Genomic DNA, 22,916 nt, shown 5'->3' with positions numbered 1-22,916 from the left:
CTTTCGTGCACACCCCAGCCTTGCCAGGCTTTCTGGACAAAACCTGCTTGGTCACAGTTCAGCTTGGTCCCCTCTTCTTTATGGGGTTTTCAGGCCATGTCAGAGGAGCTGCACAAGCTAACGAACCCGGTGTGTTTTTTGGCAGCGCCTGCCTTCACCTGTGCACCCTGAGGGCTCGCTGCTCCCTCCCCATCTCGCAGCGCGCCTCCTCCCTCGCCCAGCTGCCGGGGAAGCTTGCTGCCGTTATCCCAGAGGGGTGCGAAGGCATTTGTCTTCAAGACAACCGTCAATCAGGGACGCCTCCTCCCGCACAGGCTGTGTGGGCCACTTCTGCAATATGTCGCCGGGCCACGTGCCTAGGGAGAGGCGATCGCTGGCTGTGCCCGTGCCTGCCCGTCAGCACCAGGAGCGAAACTCTGAGCTCTTCTCATTCAAATATTTTAGGGCATTTTCAGGTAAAAGACTGTATTCCCAGATCCTCAGTTCTGCAGCTTTTATTTAAGCAATGTTTAAGATTAGTATTTTTCCTTCCAATTTCCGCAGGTAACAGTTATCTCTAGTTCTTTGGCGTAGGCTGAGGTTTCTAATAGGAATGTTAGAGTTCAAAAAAAAAAAAAAAAAGGCAATCCACACTGTAGGCTGAGGTAAGCTGGAGTCGCTGGGACTGCATGTGCATGTACAGCACAGCGTGGGATCTGTTTTGTGGGATCGCAGCACACCGGGTCCTGTGGTCCAGCTGCCACCGAGCTCCAGGATCTGCCACCTGCACAGACCTGCCTCCAGCACATAGCCTGTTCCTCACACTTACTGGGAGGAGGAAAATGAGAGTAGTGATTCAATGCATTGTGCTCATTTTGGGAGCTTGTTTTCCCACTCTTTGTGGTTTTGACTTTACGGTTTCAGTGACCTCTTCCAGGGCTCCTGGGAGCAGAAATGAAGCTCCAGGATGGAGAATACTGTAGGCAAATTCTAGCACAGCTGCCTTTTACAAAGAATAATTTGATTTCGTCTATTCCTCTTTCTGTATGCCCACGTGTTTTCTGCTCCTACAAACACTCCTCTGAAATTATATGCTTCAGATCTGCAGTAGCTGTGTTGCTTTTTTTGGGGGTTTCAACTTGTACTCTCAACGTGCAGACAAACTCATTACCAGATGTAGTAACAGGCAGTTCTTCCCTCCTGCCCTTTAGGAGTGTGCTCTGTTACCTCTGCTCTCCTCCTTCCTCCTGGGCTTTTTCAGCCAGCAGAAAGGTGGCATAAGAGACATAAGAAATTTGGATTTTTGGGCTTGGACAGTATATTCCAGGGGTGTGTTGAAGAGGGTATTCACTCCATCTGTTACACCCACGTCAGCTGCAGGTCACTGCTCTTGTAGCATCGGCTTGCAATTTTTCTCATCCACTTGCATACAACCTGCAGCAAGTGAGGAGCAGAGACAGCTCATCTGATGGGATGGTGATAGCAGTGGGCAGTAACCCACCCAGCAGAAATGCCCAGAGCTCATCACTCAAAGCCCTTAAAAATATCCTGTCTTAAGCCCAAAGAAGAAAAATTACTCTGTCTTCATTTGGAGACAGCCTTCAATATACTACACTGCACAGGAATCCTTAAAACAGCTTTCCTAGCTTTAAATAAGAGAATTTTTAATGTGTAGTCATGGTTTTTTTGAAAGGGTCTTTATATAGGGCCATATACAACTGTTGTGTTGAAAACTGCCAGACTTTAGGTAGTTGATATATAATAGTGGTACCAAACTTGCTTTTTCTGGGTTTGTTGGAAAATCTAGATGTTTCAAACTAGTATCTCTCACCTTTGGCCAAAAAAAGGCACTACAGGCCATCAAAGGTATAAAAAAAGGCTTTATGGTTTGTTTTTTTTTTTTACTTCCAGTTTACCAGTACTGTCTCTGTCTCCAGGCTGGGTTGCAGATGGGTGCTGGGGAAGCAGATTGGACTGGACCAGATTTGGCTGCATTTGCTGTCTGTGCCAGGGAGCCAGCATGAGATGTTTTTGCAGTTGGGTCCCGCCTCGTGGGGCTGGATGGCTGGGGCTGGGTCACAGCAAGCAGCTTGGGGGGGGCGTTGTTTACCTCTACTTAAACTTGGCACGAGGTGAAAGCCAAAAGCCAATCAGAATGCCCGCTAGAGGCATCAAGGGCAGAGGGATAGTCACTTGGGAAGCTAGATGTCCCCCTTGCCCCTGACAGATGCCCCCAGGGACATCCTAGCTCCATCAAGCACATGTAGGTTATGGTATTGCTTCTTCCACTTGACTGGTGGGTTTTGCTGCGGGGAAGGTCCCTGTACCAAGCCGTGCATGGCTGGAACACCTCTTCCTGGAGGTCCCTGTCCTTCCACTGGTTCTCCAGCAGATCTCTCTGCGTTGCAAGGCTCGGACTGGTTGCTGCAGACTCTAGAGCCCGTCAGCCAGCCAATGGCCTTTCTCTTATCTTAAAAATCATTATCAAACTCCACGCCTAATTTCACAGAAGCTGCTAATTGTCCTCTTCGCAGATGCCAGCGCGGGTGCTGCACACGCTGCACGCACGCTGTGTGTGCACCGTAGTGAACACGATTTCCCTGGCTATGTCTCATTTCTATTTACAGCCCAAAGCTGAGAAAAGGCCACTGTTTCCTCCAGCCTCCCCTGCTAAACGAATATGCTTCAAGCCTGGAAATCTGAGCACTTGCTTGAGCTAAACTAGCCTTGAGGGGGGTATGTCCCGACAGGGCTCTCACCCTGTCTCTGTGATGCTTCAGATAATTTGCAAGATTTGCCCCTTTCATTTACAGCCTCCTGACATAAACTGGGTCCAAACACTAGGGCTGTAGAAAAAAATTGGTAATTTTAACAGTGCACTTCCTTAAATAATAATTCAACCTAGTGGAACAATGTTACTGCAGATAATGTTCCCTAATGCCTTTGTAGGAGCAGACATGCATTCTCAGCTATTTTGGGTACATACCAGCCACCATGCAAAGGTATGTTCCCATGTCTCTGCAGTGGAGGTGGAAAGCTGAAATGCTCTGTTTTATTGCAGTAGTTTGCTGCCTCAGAACAAACTACCTTTTACCAAACTTTTTCTTCCAGCTCCAAACAACATGCCCTTGTAAAATCTGAGATTACTCACTTTAACAGGAAATGTGAGGAGGAGGAGGAGGTGCACTACAGTTTCACACCTTTTCTCTGTTTTTTTTTTTCCCATGTAGAAACAAGTTCTGTTCTGGGTTGACTGATTGATTGAACCTTTTTCAAGTGCTGTCTGAAGGAGACAGCTTATCTTTTACTGGATCAGAGATGTGTTTGGCTCTTAAACAGATTTTCTTTAAACTCTGGGGTGTTTTCTTTCTTTTTGTTTGTTTCCTGGAAATCATAGCACATGCACAGAATAAGGGAAAATTTCAAACACGATAAGTTGTACTTAGCCAGAGCCCTGGTGTGTAATAGGTCAGATCTCTTGATGGGCTGCTTTGAAAATGTGCTTTCTTTCAAAAAGAAATACTGCTCAGACCTGTGTGTGCTTCCCCTTCCACCCCACCAGCCCAGTTTCAAGTTGGTTTAGACAGCAGCCCTCTGGTTTGAGGGGTTGGTAGCTTCCCCAGCTCTCTGTGAGGGGTGGTGGGTACGTGCGGGATGCCCATGGCAGGCGTAAGCATTTCAGTCTTGTCTGCCTGGAAGCTTCTCTCCATTTCTTGCAATCTTGTTCAGTCCTATCAAAGATACTCCTTCCCCTGATAACTTTGCCAGGCTGAAAACAGCACTTTCGCAGAGGCTGGGACACATCAGGAGTCCTTGAGTCTCCATTCATTTGTCTGACACTTCTGCTCACTAAGAACTGTTTTTAACATAGATTGTGACATGGAGGAGAGTTACAGTTTAATGATGAAAATGGTACAAAAATAACTCCAGTGATGGTGGATGTACTTTTTTTTAAGGAAAAGAAGACTGGTTTTTTTGTTTGGAGATCTGAAGTATCAGTAGGAGATCTTTAGCTCAGGTTGTTTAATGTTTTCAAGCTAGCATGAGCCGCTGTATATATTAACCAGGAAGGATGATTAGCTTCTGCGGTATGTAAGGTCTGCCTGGAGTGGGAACATAGAGATGAAAATAGTTCAAACAGTGATTTAAAAGTGTCTCTCTAAAAGTAGCTTGCTTTTCTTCTTGGATAGCCCATCATCCTAGTCTGTGAGAGGCTCTCAGTCTTTTCATGCATGTAGCTGCTTCTGAAGAGAAGTGAAATGCTGTTATTCTGCTTTCACAAATGGGAGATGTGGCACAAAAGCAGCAGACAACTGGGCGGTTGGATAGCAAGGACTTGCCTGGATCTCGGGACACTGCCCTTCTCTATGGGGGACCCACCAGCATGGACCGACTTGTGTTCCTACCCCATCCCTCACCCACTTTTCAGACTTGGTTAGTTTATGAATATTTAGCTGTCCTTAAATTATGCTTGGGATCTCCAAACACAGGATATGCCAAGCCTTACCCACCCTCTAAATAGTCCAAGAACAGACACTTGGGTAGTATCAAGGTTCTCCACTGTTAGTTCCTCCTCAGGAGGGGCTGGCAGGGTGTCCCTTGTCAAAGGGGCCCTGGCCACCTTGATCAGCTGAGTAAAACTATTCGCTTTTATTTCTTTTGGTCACCTGGGCATCATTTTTGAATGTACCTTTGTAGCTCTTGTAGGAGATTTTGCATAAAACTTTTTTATTATTAAATAAATACAGTATCGGCTATCTATTGCAGATGATTGAACTGAGATTTTACATGCCTGTCTTGGTGATAGAGCAGGAGGCTTAGGGCACTGCAGCCCCTGGGCAATACCGGTGCAGCATCTGTACCTCAAACCATCTTTTTTACTTTGCTTGTCAGTAAGGCTGTAAAACATCCAAGTTCTGGAAGTTGTCCTCAGAATTATTCTGAAAGAAATATAAATTCTAGTAGGTTCATAGCCCAGCCTGTCCCTGATTTTTCCAAGGGACATGGCACAGGTGACTCATGGGAGATGACCTGGGATCTTCTCCAGCTCCACACCATGCCCTTCCACCGTAGAGCACACCATGGTCTTGAGGCACTAAAGTATGCGAGGTAATGTCTCAGAAACTGTGTCACATCAACACTCACAAACTTCAAGAGACCATCTGTTGTTTTCCATTCAAAAGAAAACAGGAAGTGAAAATGTTACTTTCCAAGACTGCCTGTAAGGCTCAAGAGAAGAATGAAGTTCTTCCCTTGATCCTGTTCTCTGGGCTAAGATTTTTTTGGAGGTGTCAGAGCAGCAATGGACTGTACCTACCACACTGTTGGAGGAAAAGGGTGGGCCAAGACATTTCTGCTGCATTTGCAGAGAGCTGCTATGCCAGTTAAAGCAAACATGACTTGACCTGCAGCTCTGACCAAGGCCCTTGCTAGCAGGATTTTCCAGAGGGGGCTATGTAAGTGGTTGTGTTAGAGGCCCACAGGACGTGGGATTAACCAGAGGGTGACTGGGACTGGGAGGGAGTAAAGAAGGTGGTTGGGGCCGAAGAGAGGAGGAGGAGAGAAGCCAGCTGCAGAGTCCAGACTGGAGGAGACCTCAAGGAAATAAAAGGGATTTGTTTCCTGCCTTTGGGGCACCCAGAGGGGCACCCAGTGTTGGGGGCTTTGCATGTCACCCTGCCCATCCTAGACAGCGTCTGTTCTATTTGCCTCCTGGTTTTATTTGCTAGCTGTATTTCTGCTAGTGTTTTTATGGGTTTGTTTTTCCTGTTTTATTAACAGAGCAGCTACACTTTTACCACAGGCAGGATGATGCTGGGCTTTCTGCTGAAAGCTGCCAGATCATGATGATGTGTTTTACCCAGCAGAGCTCACCAGGCGAGGCTTCTGTCACAGCAGAAGTCACCAGGGAGGTTTCTTAGAGCAGCAATCACCCCTCAGCCCATGCTCAGTCACTGGCCTAGTATTTCATCATTGCTATTTCTTGCTTGTATTTTGTGCTGGCTTCTCCATTCCTCTGAGATCAAAGTCATATTTTTATTAATCAGTAAAAAAAATAGGGGCACATATTTGTTTGATCATACACAGAAAAATACCCAGCAGGGCTAGCTTAGTCTGTTGGAACTATTGCAAACTCACTCTGCTAATGGCTTGCTTAGGTAAAATAAGATCAAAGTTGGGAGAAGCTCCAAGTGTTCTGTGCTCTTGTCAGGTGGCTCCATCTTGGGGTTATTCACTTGCACACCAGCTGCAGAGGAGGGACCAGTCAGGAGAAGAGACAGATAGCACAAGAAGGAAACTTGCAGGCAGCAGTGGAAGTTCCTGAAGCTGTCAGCACTGCCTTTTCCAGTAAGTGTGATTGATCTTAATGGAAAATGGGACCCTTTGCAGGGGGAAGATGCATGGATGGCATGTGAGTGTTGGATGGACACACCTGGTATGAACAGAGATAGCAAGCGAAGCAGGCAGCGGCAAGGTATCTTTTGATGTGTCTACATCTAGGCTTGCCCTGTGGTGGCAGGTTGCAGAAGGAGGGTGTAAATTGGAAAGCACCAGGGAGAAGGTCGTCATGGCAAAGGCCCAGTCCCAAATCCTGGCTTTGCTTTCCTCTTCTAGCATTGTGTATCACTATGTTTCAGAAAGTAGGAGCATCCATTAATAATGTTTTGGGTCTTTCATCTATGTCAAAGAAGTGTGCCTAGCTGGCAGAGTGAATCATAGAAAAGAAATGCACTCGGTGTTTCAGAGGACAAAAAAGAGCATCCACATGTTTCAAAGAGAGCAACTCAGAGCCTGAGCTTTGCCTCTTCTAATAAACCTGCTACTGGATGTAGTCTGGGGCGGTGGAAAGGAGAGATCTGCTCTGCTTGATCTAGAGACTCTGTGCCTGCAACTGGCCTAACCAAAGGGATTGATGTTTTACCTTCCCATTACTTATCCAGCAATACTTGAGCCAAGAAGAAATATTCCAGCAAGTGCCAAAATCATTTAGCACTCACTGCTCATGCTGCACAATTGCTGGAGTTTGTTTGTAATAACAGAGGTGGCGAGAGGTCCTGGCAAGGATCGGAGCTGATGCTGTGGTAGGGCCCTGGCTGGGTGGTAGCTCTGTGACTGGGCAGAGGAGGGGGGTTTCCTTCCTCTGCAGGCAGCTCTGGTGGGTTTTCTCACCTCTTCAGCCATGTTGCTGGAGCAGACATTTACCATTAGGTCAGGAAACATTTTTCTTGTATTGTCAGGCTGCTTGAGTGAGAGGTTGGTTCAGTCTCTGAGCTGCAAATTAGTGCTGGTCTGGTGTGTAAAAACCCAGGGGCTCTTTGTGTTACTTGTGCCCAAACTCAGCCTGATTTCTGAGTGTGGGGCAGGTGGGTACGTAGGAGTGTTGCTCCTTGGAGGGTCCCCATTGCTCTGACCCATCCCCAACATGGCAGGTGGGCTGAGCAGGCAGGGCATGAGCTGCTGCAGGCAGAAGGGGTTGTGTGTGCCCTTCCCTGCCCCATGTGTGTAAACCCAGGCATGGTGATGGCACAGTTGTTGCAAATCAACTGGGAACCTCTTCTGAGAGAGGAGAAGGTGGCACCAGGGTTGGTGGCCGGGGATGTGACCGGTGCTGTTCTTGTTTGCCATCCACAAAGGATGAGTGTGGCTGGACAGAGGGCGGGCAGCGTGGATGCACCAGAGCCTGTAACTCATGGACAGAGCAGGGAGGCAACACATCAAGCACCCACAAAGAGGGAATTGTATAGACGGTGGTAGATCAGTGGGTGTGTGCACCATGTATTGTGGCTATCAGAAACCAAAGCACAAGGAGCTCTAGTAACAAATATTAAACTTCTCTAAAACAACTGGAAAATATGCTGTTAGGCAGCTGGGAAGAGTTCCCTGAGACTGGCAGTTAATTCTGGTTGTTTACGTTAACAGTGAAAAGCCAGCGATGTTCAGCCATTTGCAGAGCAGCTGTGTCTGCCCAGGAGAGTTTGCAATTCCAGCCCGAAATGCTGGGATGTGAGTTACCCCCAGTGCAGCCCTTGCTTCCGTCAGGGGGGAAAGCAGCATCAGGACAGGGGGAACCTGATGTGTTTTCCCAGTGCAAAATAACCTGATAGGGTTTTTTCTAGTCTCATGCCCCCATTGCTGGAGCCTCTGGTCTCTCCCCCGAGGCCAGCACCCGGCTGCTCTGGCCCCTGCACCTCCTTCCCTCCCTCCCACATCATTCATGTTGTGGCTGGTGGAAGCATGACTGTGGAAGCAGTGATGGTGAGGGATGCTCATTTGGTTTGTTTAGCTTTTTCCTAAATCACCTGGTGCTGAGGAGTAATAAAATATTTATTAGATGTTACAAAACCAAACCCAGAACAACAGCACAGTGAGCAGTTAAATATTCCTCCTTGCTGTGGTACCTGCACAGCAAGTGCCCTAAGGAGGAAGAGCTCTGTGCTGCTCTTGGTTGTGTGCTGGTCTCTCTAGACAAAAGGCAGAGGTGCTTCCCCTGGGTATATGGCTTTAACTGGTTTGAGTACACGTACAGCTGTGGATGGGTTATTTTGTAGCCTGCCACTGACAAATCAGCAGACATTTGGCAATCTACAATCTAGGGTGGCCTCTCCTTGCAAATCTTCTGTTGGATATGGTACTGCCATAGTGTAACGTAGGTTGCAAGGGACTTCTGGAGGTCTCTGGCCAAATTCCCCTGCTCAAAGCAGGGCTCCCTCCCAAACTAGATCATGTTCATTCAATCAGGTTGGGAAAATTTACAAGACTGGAGATGCCACAGCCTCTCTGGGCCCCTGTCTCAGTGCTGGACCATCCTCGCTGCAACATTATGCAAGAATTCTTATAAATTCTTACAAAACTCTCCTTTCTAACTAGCTTTCAAGGCATGTCATCTGTGACTGTTAGACATTTAATGCTGTTGATGTGCATCATACAAAGCTTGGAAGGACAACTGTCCTGTGAGTGCAAGTCATGTTGTTTTCTTCACACATGCAGATTTGGAAGTTCACTTTAAAAGAATGAAAATATGCAGAAGTTGTTCTAGTTCTTTGAAGTTCAAAGCACATAAATCTGGACTCTGCTTTGAGCCTATCCATGATACAGGATGGGGTACAAAGCCCACATCCAGCTAACATTGTATATGTAGTATGTGTAATGTAGACCCTAAGCAGTGAGCTGTATGGCCTTACTTATTCCTGCGTGCTCAGGCACAGCAAAGCATTTTGGAGAGAATATGGACTGGTGAGGCATGTTGCTGTGTGTAACTTTTTTTCAGGGAACTTTCCTGTGGCAAGCAGCTCTTCTTTGCAATGCTTGTGCTCCCTTGGTGTAGGCGAAGGAGGCTGGAGATGAAGCACAGAGATGGTGCCAGCTGTTTTCTGGCTGGAACAACTCTGGAGAAGGTGCCATGGCTCTGTGCCTTCAGGTTTGCATTCGGCTCTGAGTCAGATGGAATATGTGCAAAAATAACATGTAGCAAGAAAGCTGCTGGTGAGCATTTGTCCCAAGAAGGCCCAGCTGTGCCATTTGCTGAGATCTGCATCAAGCAAATTCAAGAAATTGTCCCTGTGATTTGCTCGTGATCATGGTGGGGACATGGTGCATGCCAGAGATTGTTCCACCCCATTTCTGAGGTCACTAGATGGGGCTGGACATGCAGTTTCTCTTAGGAACAAAGAAAAAAACCAGTTAGACCAAGAAGGTAGAAAGCATTTGAATGCCCAGATCTAGTTACTGGTGAGCTCTTCCCCATAATTTAGCCTGTTATGGGGAAGACCTCTGCCAAGTTTCTTACAAAAAGCCATGCAATCCACTAGGGATGCCAGCCCAAAAGTCCATGGGTGCCCTGCCTCATACCTGTGCGGGAGTTCATCATCTCTGACTCAATTAATTACATTTTTAATATGCACGTGTGTATCTGGCAACTTAAGTACTCACATGCTTTAGACAGATAAAGGTTGTGAAACTGCTGCATAAATGCACCACAATATTGACTTGGGAGAGTTTGCTTGGGTCCAATCCCTGTATGCAAGCAGGGTGTTCTGCAACCTCTGTCGAATACAGAAATGACTGTTATTTCTCTAACAGTTGTCACACACTGAAAGCAATTATGGGGAAAAGCAGGGAGGGTTGGAAAAGCAAGGGAAGGTAAATAGAATAAATCTCTTCCATCCACCACAGTACTCCTGCTTACTCCCAGCTCTCTACTTCTCTCCTGTGCGACGGCGTCTGGATTTATATTTGCATCAGGGGCAGTGAGGCTCTGCCCCCCACCAGCCTTACACCCACTGGGCTTGCAACCCAACTGGGTTTCACCCCCTGCCGTAGCTGGTGCAAAGGCTGTGATATTGTACTGACGTGCTTCAAAGGGGGAGTAATTCTGTTGTTTTCCACTGTTTGTAAGCAGGCTATGGAAAGTAACTGAGAAGTGGTTTGCATTGTCCCCTTAGTGGCCTTACTGGATCTGCAGAAGCTGTTGGCTTGCTTTATATGGATTTCTAGCTGATCACTGGTGCCTCTAATAGAGAGAGATAAAGTAACACCCGTGCCTTTAAAGCACTTAAGCTTCTAGGTGAGTGTTCAGGGCACGGGCTCTTTTAAGCTTCTGTGGATGGGTTGGTGGCATTGCTTGGCCCTGCTTAAAGGCTTTAGAGCATGACATTGGGGCTGAGGCTGCCCCCCTGCACTGGTCCAGCTTTTACTGAGGAGGTGCTGCCTCCCAGCTGCCCAAGGGGTGCTTCTGGGATTTGGTGGTGATGCCCTTGGTGCCTGCCAGGGAGGGGAAGGGGCATAAAATGGGAAGTGGAGTGTGCTGAGCACATTTCGTTGACCTGTGGGTCTGACCACCCTCCACTTCCCAGCTGGTGCTGACTTTCTGCACCAGGCATCTGCTGCTGTGCTGCAGAAGTTAAATTTAATACGAAAGCAGTTTAATTTCAGCTCAGATTGACTGCTTTCTTGATAATGTCCATAACAGAGGCACACACACAGATCAATACACCAGTGCTGTTTCACGGTCTGGAGGAGATGAAAGACCGAGGGTCCTGTTAGCTGGGGACTGGGCCATGCTACAGCCTGGTGTGATCAGAGAGAATCTCCTTTTCCCTGGATGAGGAAAATACTTGCATAGAGCTTGGGGATGAGGAGGAGGCAACTGGCACTCCAGTAGAGACAAATCCGATGATTCATTTCCACAGCCTCCAGGAGCTCACATGTGAGCTGGGTGTTGGGAGTTTCTAGGGATTTCAAGGAGCATCATTCGTTTTGAAGGTAACCTGTTCAATATTGAGGAAGAAGCATAAAATATTGCTGCTAGATGGCATTATAGGAATTGAACAAGGAAGGACTTCTGGAGGCTGTCCTAAGAAATAACCTGGGGGGGGGGGGGGGGGGGGGGGGGGAAGCGCCATGCACATTGTTAAAATCCCAAATGAAAAGCCTCTTGGCTCAGAGTGTCTGTGCTTTTTAGTATGTCTTTATGCCTCAACACCCTGATTTCAATGTTACCTGCAGTTTTTCTGTTTCTTTTCTTGCTTTCTTAGGGCCTCTATCACCTTGTCCTTTCTGCCTGATGTTTGCAATGACTGCTAATACAAAATCGTCAATACATTTAATTAACATCTTGCTTTTCTCTTCTTCCAGATAATTAAATGCTTAATAAAAACAGACCCTAACGTCTTCCCATGGGTGTTTCCCATTCAATCACTACATTGTCTCTGGCTCCTCTTAATTGCTGACCCAGTTTTCTTTTAAATTTCCATCAGGAGCCTCCATCAGCTCAGACAGACTTGGAGCCTTCTTTATGTCTGACACTGTGCGTATTGCCCACAGGCTCATGATGTCTAGGGTGCTACCAGCAAACACCACAAAGGGTTTTAGGTGCCTGACATGGTGAGTGGACTTTTAGAGCCAAAAATTAGGTCCTGCCAGGAGCTTTCAGCAGTGCTTTTCCACAGGGCTCTTTCCAGATGGTGACTGAGGCTGAGGTGGGTCAGGTCAGAGGGACGGTCCTTGCTCCAGCCCTGTGATGCTGAGCCTTGTTGCATGTGTAAGACCCTGTGAAGTGTGGGCTGCTGTTTTGGGGGTGGGAATGACCGATCTTTCCAGCACCTGCACAGATGGCAAAGACTGTTCCATGTTTTCTGAAGCAGAGTATATTGAGTCTTGCTTTATGTCACTTTGATGAACACCTCTCCAGAAGCACCAGGATAAACTAATCCCAGATTATCACATCAAATTGCCATTGCTCACTAACCCTCCTCAGCATGGTGTTGCAGAATTAATTACCAGTATTCATGATGTTCGTTACTGCAGTCCCTAAACACCCTGCATGGCGCATCATCTAGATCTAGTGATATTTATCGTTGCGTTTGCCAAGTGGTCCCTCTCCTGCTTTTTATCACTAGCTGTGTTTACCAGGCTTCGTTATGCTCTAGTTGTTTGGATCTCCGTAGTTTTTGATACTTTATGCAAAGCCATTTAGACACTTAGAGTGATTAATTTTATTTTTCTTTTCCATTGTAATGTGCTGGTTTCTTCTGCTGGCAAACCCAGTGAGAAAATCCCTCTTCTCTAGACCTTTTAGTCATTGTTAAATAGTTGTCCTAATTCTTACTGCTCTCTTTTCCCATTAAGTTTGAAGTTGTCATATATACATCTTGTTTGCTTCCTTCTGTCTAAATTAATTCTTATCCTCAAACTTGAAGTAGCCATGCGGTAAACCAGGCACAACTACAGTTAAATGCCTGCAGCGCTTCAGCATGAGTGTTATCTGCATCTTAAGATGTTGTACTGGCATTGCTGATACGTGACTTAGGTGTTTGCTGTGACTTTGACTGTACTACAAGCTGAAGAGGTGAGGGTTTTTAGCTATACCTGTTTTCAAACTGACAGATAAATTGGCAAAATAATGTCATGTTATCTTACAAGGCTGGAACAAACCCTTGTAAACTTTCTATTGATGTCATTGTGCCAAAATTAGAACTGTCTTGTAATTTATACCAGCTGTATGCTGGACAGAAATTGTTTTGAACAGCAAATACAGCAGGGAAAGTCCTTGCTTGGATAAGGAGAACAGGTTTGCCCTCATATGATTTGTTTGGCATTAAATGGCATTAAATTCTTTCAGCACTGATGCTGACTGGTGTTTTATATGTGACAAGCCAAAAGAAATGTGCAAGGAAAAAAAAAAGAGGAAAGACCAAGGCCCTGAAGTGCTGATGAGTGACGTCTTCAACAGCCAGCTCTCAAGGCTTCCTGTTCAGTGATGAAACCTCATCTTCTGAAAGGGAGGAGAGGCTAAACAGGGAAGAGATTGCACTGGAATAGTCTCTTCCAAGCATGCACACAGCAGCTTGCTTTTGACTTAGGTATACCTGAAGCAGTAAAAGTCTTGTGTGCGTTTTGTGGCAGCAGAGTTGTTCAGAATTGATGTTCAGGGTGGGTTTAGGTGCTCATGATGCTTAAATGAGCTTGCCAGGGTGAAGAGTGCGTGTGTGTGTGTACCCACATGTGGCTGATTCCTCATCTATTGCTGCTGTCCCCAAAGGAGAGCAAAAGTGCACATCATAAGCACCCCAGTAAGATATTGCAGAAGAATTAGTGTGGTTTTTTTCCTCATACATAAACCTTTCTTGACTAATTTTCTGCTTTTGGCATGTTTTGCAGATAAGTAAGCAGCAGCTCCAGACAATTAAAGATCGTTTCCAGGCCTTTCTCAACGGAGAAACACAGATTGTGGCAGATGAAGCATTTATAAATGCTGTCCAGAGCTACTATGAGGTAAGGAGAGGCAATACAATATTCATATGAATCGCTGTTCTCACCCCTATTCACAGACAGGGTTGAATTCTGAACTAATGGATTGTTCTTTATCAAACAGCACAAAACAAAGGCAAGTGCAAGGCTTCTTCTGTCTGATGTCTGGTACATCACAAAAGTTTGTGAGGTTCAGGGTTTGAACACGCAACCATATGGCAACCATGACAACCCCTACACCATGGTGTATCCTATAGCTTGATTATGGGGAAGATCGCCCTTCCTTTAAGCTGAAAAATATATTCCTGATACTTTCAAGCAGTGTACTCTGAGACAGGGAAGATGGCACAATACAAAATAAACGTCACGTGCTCCCTATGAAAAATACCAAAAGAGAACTGGGCAGCACATTCAGTTCTTGTTGAAGCTTTTGCATTGTGTCTAATTGACTTTGGGCTTTTCAGTAAGAGTCTTGTCTTTTCTCTTTGGTACGACAAGTGCTATAAAGCAAAGGGGGAGGGAGGAGGATGTACATCTACAAAACTAGATGATGCCAAAGAACATGAAGCATCATTCATAATTGTGCAAAAGAATAATTATGCATGTCTGTCTTTTTGCACTTCTTTGTATGCAGCCCTTAATGCTGTCTTTCATACCTTTCCTCAGAAGGAAAAAGCTTCTGTTTTTGAAGGAAATCAGTGCTTGTGATTTGTATGAGGAGTGTTGCTTATTTTTTTTGCTAGCCTTTCTGCAAACCATTTTTCTTTCTCCCTAGAGCTGTTCTGTCATAAAACGTGAAGATTTTGAATTGCCTACATAAAATATTTCTCTGGAAGTGGAATCTAAGAGCAGACCAAAATCAGATACTAAAACTGAAGAGAATTTTAACTCTGTAAAAAAAGGCAGCAGCTGCTTCTGTGTAAGGAAAGCACAAATTATCCCTGGATTAACTCAATTAAACTGGCCTAGTAGTTACTGCTCCATCATTCTTTGTACAGGAAGGAAGCTGAGAGTAATTTACATTTCTTATCAGAAAAGAAATTGCCAAGGGATCATCAGTTTATCACAGCTTCACCAAACAGATGCTCTCAGAGAAAGTTTTCAAGATGGCGTGAGCTGCATTTTAGGATGTAAGAGCAGTGTAATCTGTTCAGATAAGACTCCTGAGCAGGAAAAGGAAACTGCTTAAAAACAGGCAGAATACATCCCAGTTTCCCTGGTGGGTCTGGCTAAAAGTGTGTCCTGACCAGCTCCAGAAGTTCTATGCTGTAAAATTACACCAAGTAATCAAACAAACAAGGAGCTGTTGCTCAGCACTAGCTGTCTGCAAACCCTACATCTTCAGTTCAACTGGACGCTCCACCTGCTCTGTCCTACCTAAAAAGGCCAGTAAAAGCATAATGTGTTGCTCCGTGTCCTTTTGCACAAATTTATTTTTCTTCTTTTTAAGTGTTGGTCTCCTTCAATTTACAGCCGTGTACTTTCAGCTTCTTTGCAGCTGTAGCATGGCTGTGTGTCTCTTCCTCAGCACCATCTGCAGTGGCACAAGACAAAGCCTCACTGCAGAAGGCCTCTGCCCCTCTCAGTGCCTGAGCAGTGTTCCCTGCTGATGGTGGTGTCCTTCCTCCCTTCTCTGCAGAGAGGTGCCCACCCTTGGTCAAGCCATGGTGCAATCACAGCAGATCCTGCAAGTCTCAGTTTTGTGCATTTAAGTGTCCTTTGGATGGACGCTAACTAGAAATTGGCATTTAGGTACTGACTTGTAAAGCTGCACAGTGGCTTGGAAAATACTAAAACTTGGGGTTTTTGCTCAGCTGAAATTGGCAATCTCTGTGCGGGACATGGCTGATGTTACCAAGGGGTTCACTTACTGTTGGTGCAGAATAAGATTACCTGGGGAATAATTTTTTTTGCAGGGGAAAGAAAGAAAGAGGTGAAGGTGACATGGTAGGTCAGGGATGTGTTTGCTCTTGCCATGGTTGTGTTTGCATGGCCACATTCTGCTGTTAAGTCTGCTGTCAAGGTGTGAACGTGTGATTGCCAGTCTTAGACTAGTCCACAGACCACTATCAAATTCAGAGATTGAGCTGAGCAGGCTCCACCACTGTGCCCTCAGGATCCGTGTGTGTGAGATGGGCCCAGCACGGCCAACAGACGCTCCGGGAGAGCCTGTCTCGTGTCCTTTTACTTTAATGAGTAAAGCTTTGACTGTCACTTTATGCAGCAGTTGCTTCAGTAGGTATTATGGAAATGCTTCATTAGACCTGTTTCCACTCTGCTGTGGGCGGAGCCAGGACCACAGGTGACCTGGGGGGCTCCCCCATGGATGTGGCAGGAGATACCTGACCCATCTCAGAGAGGCCAGTTCTGCACATGCTGGGGTACACACCCACACTAGGATTTTGCTCCAGTAATTCTAGACTTCTGCATTCCTACTAGGCAATTCACCTGGTATTTTCTAAAGAAAGCAGCTCGCACTGCAGAACAAAATACCTCTTTTATCTTTTTTTATCTTCCTATTTCATGGTCTTTTTCTGCTGCTTTGTGTCTGACCGGCGCTCCCCCACGCCTACCTCCCTTCTGCCAGCCACATCCCTCCTTTCCTCTGGCTGCTGCTCCACACCCGGGGAGGATGAATTGGGGTTGAGGGGAGATGGGGAGTCAAGTCCCTCTGCTTGCAGCACCGTCACCCCTCCAACGGGGGTGAGGACCCCGGCTAACAACAGCCACTGGTGCTGGCAGGTATGGGAAGTCACCAGCGCTGTCACACAGGGTCAGGCCAAAGGCACCTGGAGCGCATGGATTCCAGAGGGGACGTGGGACCTGAGGGTGCTGCAGCGGGGCTGTTTGCCGTGACCTCTCACTGTTTCCAGTAGTCAGTGTGCTGGGGGCTTCTTCGGTTGTGTCAGGAGCTTGGATTTTGATAGCTCTCACCTATTACTTAAAAGTACCAGCACACACCAGGGGTGTTATCACTCATTTAAGCTCGGCAAGAAAATGAAGTGCATGCTGGTGTTGTTTCAGCATGGACTGACGAGGCTGCTGGTGGCATCCTGCCTGTCTCATCTGCAGGGAGTGCTCCCCAGCATGGTGATGTTGAAAGGAAACAGCCCAGCTCTTCCTCAGCAGCATTTCTGGGCTGGTCCTGGAGCAAAACCCCACTACCACTACCAACAGATGCCTGTGCCATCAAGCATCTGGGAACATGGAGTGCCATGTTGCTGAGTGGTATAAAAAAAAATAATCTACCATGTCCTTAGGTTATCCTCAAGCTCTTTAATTATTGAGAGCTGACAGATACACCCCTGTGCTGGCACAGCTTCTTCGCAGCTTGCTGCATTCATCAGTTCTCAGCATCATTAATAAAACAGCAGTTCTTACTGGGCATCAATTGTTCTTCTGTGTTCAGGGCTTGGGAGAGGAGAGCCAACACGATATCCCCCTGTCCTTCTCTCACCCTTCAGCTCTGCATTGCTCCCATGGCCTCTCCTTATCTGCAGGGGTCTGTTATGTTTTGACCATTCTGCTGCTCTTGCAGTGGGAAGAGCATCTTCCTCAAACTCCTTCTCCCTCCCTCCTGCTGTCAGTGTCCTCCACTTTGCAGTCTGCTCTCTCTGCAAAGCCTTTCCAGGCAGCCTGAAGCCATGCTGAACCATCCTGTGCTACTTCAGCAGAGCTGGAACGGGAAGGGATGTGGCCTCATCCACCTGTGGCCATGCCACCTTTTAGTGATCTGTATTGGCTTGGTGTCTACCCATCAGTTTGCAAAGATCAGGTCATTTGTCCTTGTGTTTTAACAGTGCTCTTGCAGTGCTGGTTGCCCAGGTTGGAAAGACCAGGGTATGGGAGAAGAGGGGACACACATGTTACTTAACTGAAGGTAATATTAATTAATACAATGCCATTCCTCTCATTTTGTGACAGCAGGGCAGTCTGCAAAGATCTCCAGTGTAATAGCTTAATGTAAGCCTGGTCCTTGCACTGGTCAGAGGTTTCCCAGGGGCCTGGCTACCAGGATAAATGCAATGCTGTTGTCTTAAGTAGGATGACTGGGCTTCCTCTAACAGGGCAGAACTTGGCTAGGTGAATGTAGTTGTGCAGTAACTTCCTTATTAAAACATTTGATAGAGCAAAATATAGTCTTGTTTTCCCAAAGGGCGTTTATGTACCGTGTGAGGTGCAACCACAACATCGCATGAAGTCCTAATTGCATCAAAATTTTCCATTTGAGCACATGCAAAGCAGAAGCTTCACCTGATTTTGTTACGCTTCCCAAAGTACAGCTGAAACTTCTGTCCATCTGGCAACGTGTGGTTGTTGAGTGAGGAGTTGGGAAGTGTACTGGCAGCCAGTTAGCAGGCTTCCCAGCAGTGAAACCATGGTTTGTGGTACTTAAGGGGGATTTATTTTTTTTTTTAACTGACACCATTTGAAGTCACCCTTTTTTTGCAGGTATTCCTGAAAAGTGACCGTGTTGCTAGGATGGTGCAGAGTGGAGGGTGCTCAGCGAATGACTCCCGGGAGGTCTTCAAGAAGCACATTGAGAAGAGAGTGCGCAGCCTACCAGAAATTGATGGCCTCAGCAAGGAGACGGTCCTGAGCTCTTGGATGGCAAAGTTTGATGCTATTTACCGTGGGGAAGAGGATCCCCGCAAGCAGCAGGCCCGGATGACGGCAAGTGCTGCTTCGGAACTCATCCTCAGCAAGGAGCAGCTCTACGAGATGTTTCAGAACATTTTGGGGATCAAAAAATTTGAGCATCAGCTTCTGTACAATGCATGTCAGGTAAGGTCCTTCTCCCAGGCTGGGTGGGAATGGAAGAGGGTTTCTCAGGGAGGGGCTTGCCAACTGGAAATACTGTTGTTATGAACTGGAAACTTTGGGTTTGACCAGCGTGTTTTTGAGAGAACTTTCACCAAGGAAGGGGGTTTTGGTTCATGGTGGAACTTTTGCACTGACAGTTTTGCTCTGGCTATGCAAGTGGGCTGCCTCCTCTTGCTCATGTTTGTTTTATTGTGCAATCCCATAGGATTGCTGAGATGGGAAAATTTTGTTCCTCCATCTCTGTGTCTGGATGAGCAGGTCTTTGATGGTGCCTAAGTGGGCCGTTTTGCTGTGACTTGCTTGCCTTTCCTCTGTCACATCACCAATCTAAATGACAGTATGTTCTTGCAGCCTGCAATAACCTTATTAGTACTTGAAGCTCAGATGCCCCCGGGGTGGATGTCTTATGCAAACTCACTTATTGAGGTTGTAGGGGTTCTCCTTAAGTAGAGGGAGTCTCTGTGACCCCTGCATGCCCGCGGTGCAAGGAGGGAGTGTCCCAAACCCCCATGATGTCAAGACAGCCCTGCTTGTCCTATGAGTTCCAGATAGATGAAAACCTTTCCCATTCCTCTCTTCTTCTCCCCCAGTAAGATCCAGTTCCCCAGAGGCACGGAGCTGGGACTCTGCAGTGCCTCTTGCATTTCTAGCAGCTCTTGCTGAGGGCTGTCAGTGGCTGTCCAGGCTGTTGGTGACCCAGATTATGGTCCCCTGCTATCAGATATAAATATCACAGGCAGGATAAAGGATGTCAGAATTACAGGGAGGGTAAGGTAATGCTGTGGAAAGTTTTCACAGGAGGAGCAGACCTCAATCTCTTCCCTGTAATTCAAGGCTTCAACTTCTTACTGAAATTAATACATTGGAGACCAATTCTGTCTGTCTTCTGTCTAGACATTTCCAATCCTTTTCAAGACACAGCAAATTATGTTTGATCTGTTTTTTCTCCTGTAAAGAGCTTAATTATCTTGCATTTGTTCTTCTTCACCTCAGACCTTAATGGCAGAGTGGGGAGAGGATAATAAATGTCCCTGAGTAAGGCATCTTCTTAGCAAAAAGGCAACAGTGAGGACTGCATCGGTCCTTATAAATTATATTTACAAACCAGATTTGGTGCCTCCGTCCGCTGTTGGAGGACTTGTTTAAAATCAAAACTATAATGTTTTCAGTGATGTGTTGAGAGCTGAGTCAGTTCTGCAGTAGTTTTTTTTTTTTTTGACTTAAACCAACTCAAGCCCTGTGTCTGTCATCCTTCCTTGACCTGTGCTTGGCTAAGGAACTAGAGTGGTTTTGTATGAGCGTGTGTGTGATCCTACCCTCTTGCTTTGTGGTTCCCAGTGATGCAGAAAACAGTATTTAATCATGGCCGCCCTGCTTTGTGGATGATCTCTGCTTACAAGAGCCTTTCTGGCTGACACCATGAACCCAGTGGCTGTCTCCTGCAAATTGCCCTGTTGCATCGAGCAACCTGTTCCCTGCAGTAAGTCCTGGTTTTACTCTGAAAGTGAAGGATTTAATTCTGGGTCTTCTCTAACACTCAGAAGCAGCAAACCTGTAATTTAAGCTTTTAGAGAAAGACATAATTTCTGTTGAAAGTGAGTATTAGCACGGGAGTTACTCTGGTTTTAATACCTGGATAGGGAGGATTAGCTATGCAGAAAGGAAAGCCCTTTGTATAAAGCACAGCTCAGAAAGCTGCAAGGCCAGCAGTCGTTCAGCCGTTTGGTATTTTCCTGGGAGTACAGTGCGAGTGGTTACGGTGCAATGGTGCCGGCACAGTGGGATGGGAACCTGCTCCTCAAGCAGCAGAGGTGGGAGCAGGTCGCTGCTGCTCCTTCTCCTGTTCAGTGCTGCAGGGAAGGCAGCAGTGAGCACCCAGGGAAACTGCAGGCTTTGCTGTGGGGACCCTTATTTTGATGCTACCTGTGGTCACGTCATCTGGGCTATACCAGAGGGATCTCAGGAGCTCTCCAGCCACCGGCAGCCCTTAGGAGAGCAGCAGCAAATGCTCTGCACTTCCCTCTTGCCATGAAGCACCAAAACTGCTGTTGACCGCTACTCTTTCCCTCAGGGTCTCAGCCATTGCTTGCAGCCAGTCTGTGGTAGGGTGTAAGTAAAACCTACCAACCTACAAATGTTTTTGTTTGCTTAGTTTGTATGGGGAGTTCCTGGCAAAAGTCAAAGGTGCGTGCCGCTTGGCTAGCATGTTTTCTGTGGCAGAGCTGCAGCAGAGAGCAGAAAATGATATGCAATGAGCAGTGATTCTGTAATCTGCCCCTTTCCCCCCATGAAAGCTTCCTCCTGATCTCTCACGATGAAGCATTTGGCATTGGCCCTGAAACAGGAGATTTTTCACCTTCCCTCCTAAACTTTAGTAGCAAGTTACTTCCTACTCCAAAAGCTCTTGGTGTTCACACAGGGCAGATTTCAAAGCCACAACAGCAGTTGGGTGCCCGATGGCTGGAGATGCAAGTCAAGCCCTGGGCACTGCCCTTCATGGCTTGGAAACTCTTCTGTGCCGTAACCCCGTGGACTGTGCTGAGCCACTCTGCACCAGCGGCATCTCTGACATGCGAAGTCTGACACCAATTAGGGAGCCAGAGGCACCTGCCAACATTACAGCACTAAAACCAGAGACATCTGGAGAGAGAAGAACCGCATGTACAGCATTGCAGCAGCCCAGATGAGCGCTGGGTGGAGAGGACCTGGGGCAGCTGGAGAGGAGGAACAGATCTCTGCTTTGCATGTACATGTGCGCTATGGCCATGGCAGGGCTGGGACATGCTTCTGCAGGACTTTCTTCCAGCCACTCACTCTCTCCCCCTGTCACCCCCCCCTTTCTGTTTTCATAAATTTTCATTTGCCACATCTGTGTCTCTGTTTGACAAGCCATCTTCTGTAAACACCTCTGCTCTGCCAGCCTGTCCTGGAATCAGCAGTGAGCTCTCCTCCCGAGTGGGTTTGCAAACACCTCTCAGCCTGTGCCTGCAGCTGTACTTGTAGCACAGAGCACACCCATTGGGCTTTGGGGCACTGGCCCCACAACCCCTAAAAATGGTCATTTATTTTCATCATGCTGTTTTGTTTCAGTCCAGATTGTGTTTCAGTCGGAGTCAGCCTAGGCAGTCCTTGTTTGCTTCCCTCTGAAGACACACTGACTCTGGTCTGACTCTTGTCTCATCGAGTTAATTGGAAGTACAACTTAAATATTTTTCTTAATAATTTGATTGAAGCTTCTGTCACCTGTTTTATAAGAACAAAATATTTTATATATTCTGGTTGTGAATAAGTTTTAAGTAAAAGGAAAACACTGTCTGGCATTTTCCTGGATGTGCTGAAATGACAATATTCCCAGAAACGCTGTGCAGGCTCCAGTTGCACACACGTGGGTGATTAATACGTTTGCTTTCCTCCCTCGGGCAGCGTACAGGCAACTCCTGCCGGAGCCCACCATGGCCCCTGGCTCGGCAGTCTGCCATGGTGCCAGCCGCAGGCTTTACACTGAGACCAAGCAAACCTCCCAGACAAATCTGGGGGCAATCATGAGCTTTCCCAGCGGTGGTTTGGCACCGGTATAAGCTACACTTATTTTTGACCTATGCTTGTCTGCCGTGCATGGGAGGAATTGGGAAATGGAGCCTTTTCCCTGGCAGACTGTCTGAATGCCATCACTCTTTCTGGAGCAGCAGCGTGGTGCTGTTAATGTGGTTTATCAGTCAATCACCTGAGCTTAGAAAAACAAAGCCCATCGGGTTCTCCTATTGCTCCTGTTGGCTGGGAGCAAAGGGGCTGGCTGGTCTGATGTGCTCCCCCTCGCTTTGGTGTGCAGGCTGGAACTGCCCCAGAGGCTGTGCGAGGAGGCAAGGGGTAGAGATGCCTTTGCCTAGTTATTGTTCTCCTAAACGAGCAGGAATGGTGCTGATAGCCCCAAACACTTGCTTGAACTTCTGTGGTCGGGAAGAAGGTGCTTCTCTCTGTGGCCTCCTGTTACATCATACTCACTAATTGCATAATGATTACATCACTGGGACAGCATTTCCATTGACTTCTGAAATAGTATTTTGTTTGTGCAGAAGGAGGATGATCTCTAATGGGATTTTTGTTAATATGATATCCCCGGGTGATATGAGATAAGTGTATTCTGAATGTGATAGTGGTGATATAGCAGGATCTGAGATAACAACAGAGCCAAAGGGATTGATGCAGATCAAAGGCTTTTAGGAAACAAAGATGGGAAGTGGTGTTGTAGCAGAATGGTTGTGGAGATAACTGTGGTGTTAAGCAGGACCTCTGACTAGAACATTTTAAATAATACACAGAGGCATAAGTTTTTTGCATAAGACACCCTGTGTGGCTTAGTGTTT

At 46.8% G+C, this 22,916-nt stretch overlaps 1 protein-coding gene across 4 annotated transcripts in view; it reads left to right on the top strand.

Moving 5' to 3' along the window:
- Positions 1-22,916, top strand: part of CADPS (calcium dependent secretion activator) — a 221,290-nt gene that overhangs the window by 29,595 nt on the left and 168,779 nt on the right. For all 4 annotated transcript variants that reach the window (XM_074879024.1, XM_074879023.1, XM_074879022.1 and 1 more), the window contains exons 2-3: positions 13,639-13,752; positions 18,181-18,513. In XM_074879024.1, coding sequence (XP_074735125.1) covers positions 13,639-13,752; positions 18,181-18,513 — 447 coding nt within the window. The remainder of the gene's footprint in view (positions 1-13,638; positions 13,753-18,180; positions 18,514-22,916) is intronic.

Source organism: Strix uralensis, chromosome 10, assembly GCF_047716275.1.
Source record: "Strix uralensis isolate ZFMK-TIS-50842 chromosome 10, bStrUra1, whole genome shotgun sequence".
NCBI classification, from domain to species: Eukaryota; Metazoa; Chordata; class Aves; order Strigiformes; family Strigidae; genus Strix; species Strix uralensis.
This window is presented reverse-complemented; position numbering and strand designations above follow the sequence as displayed.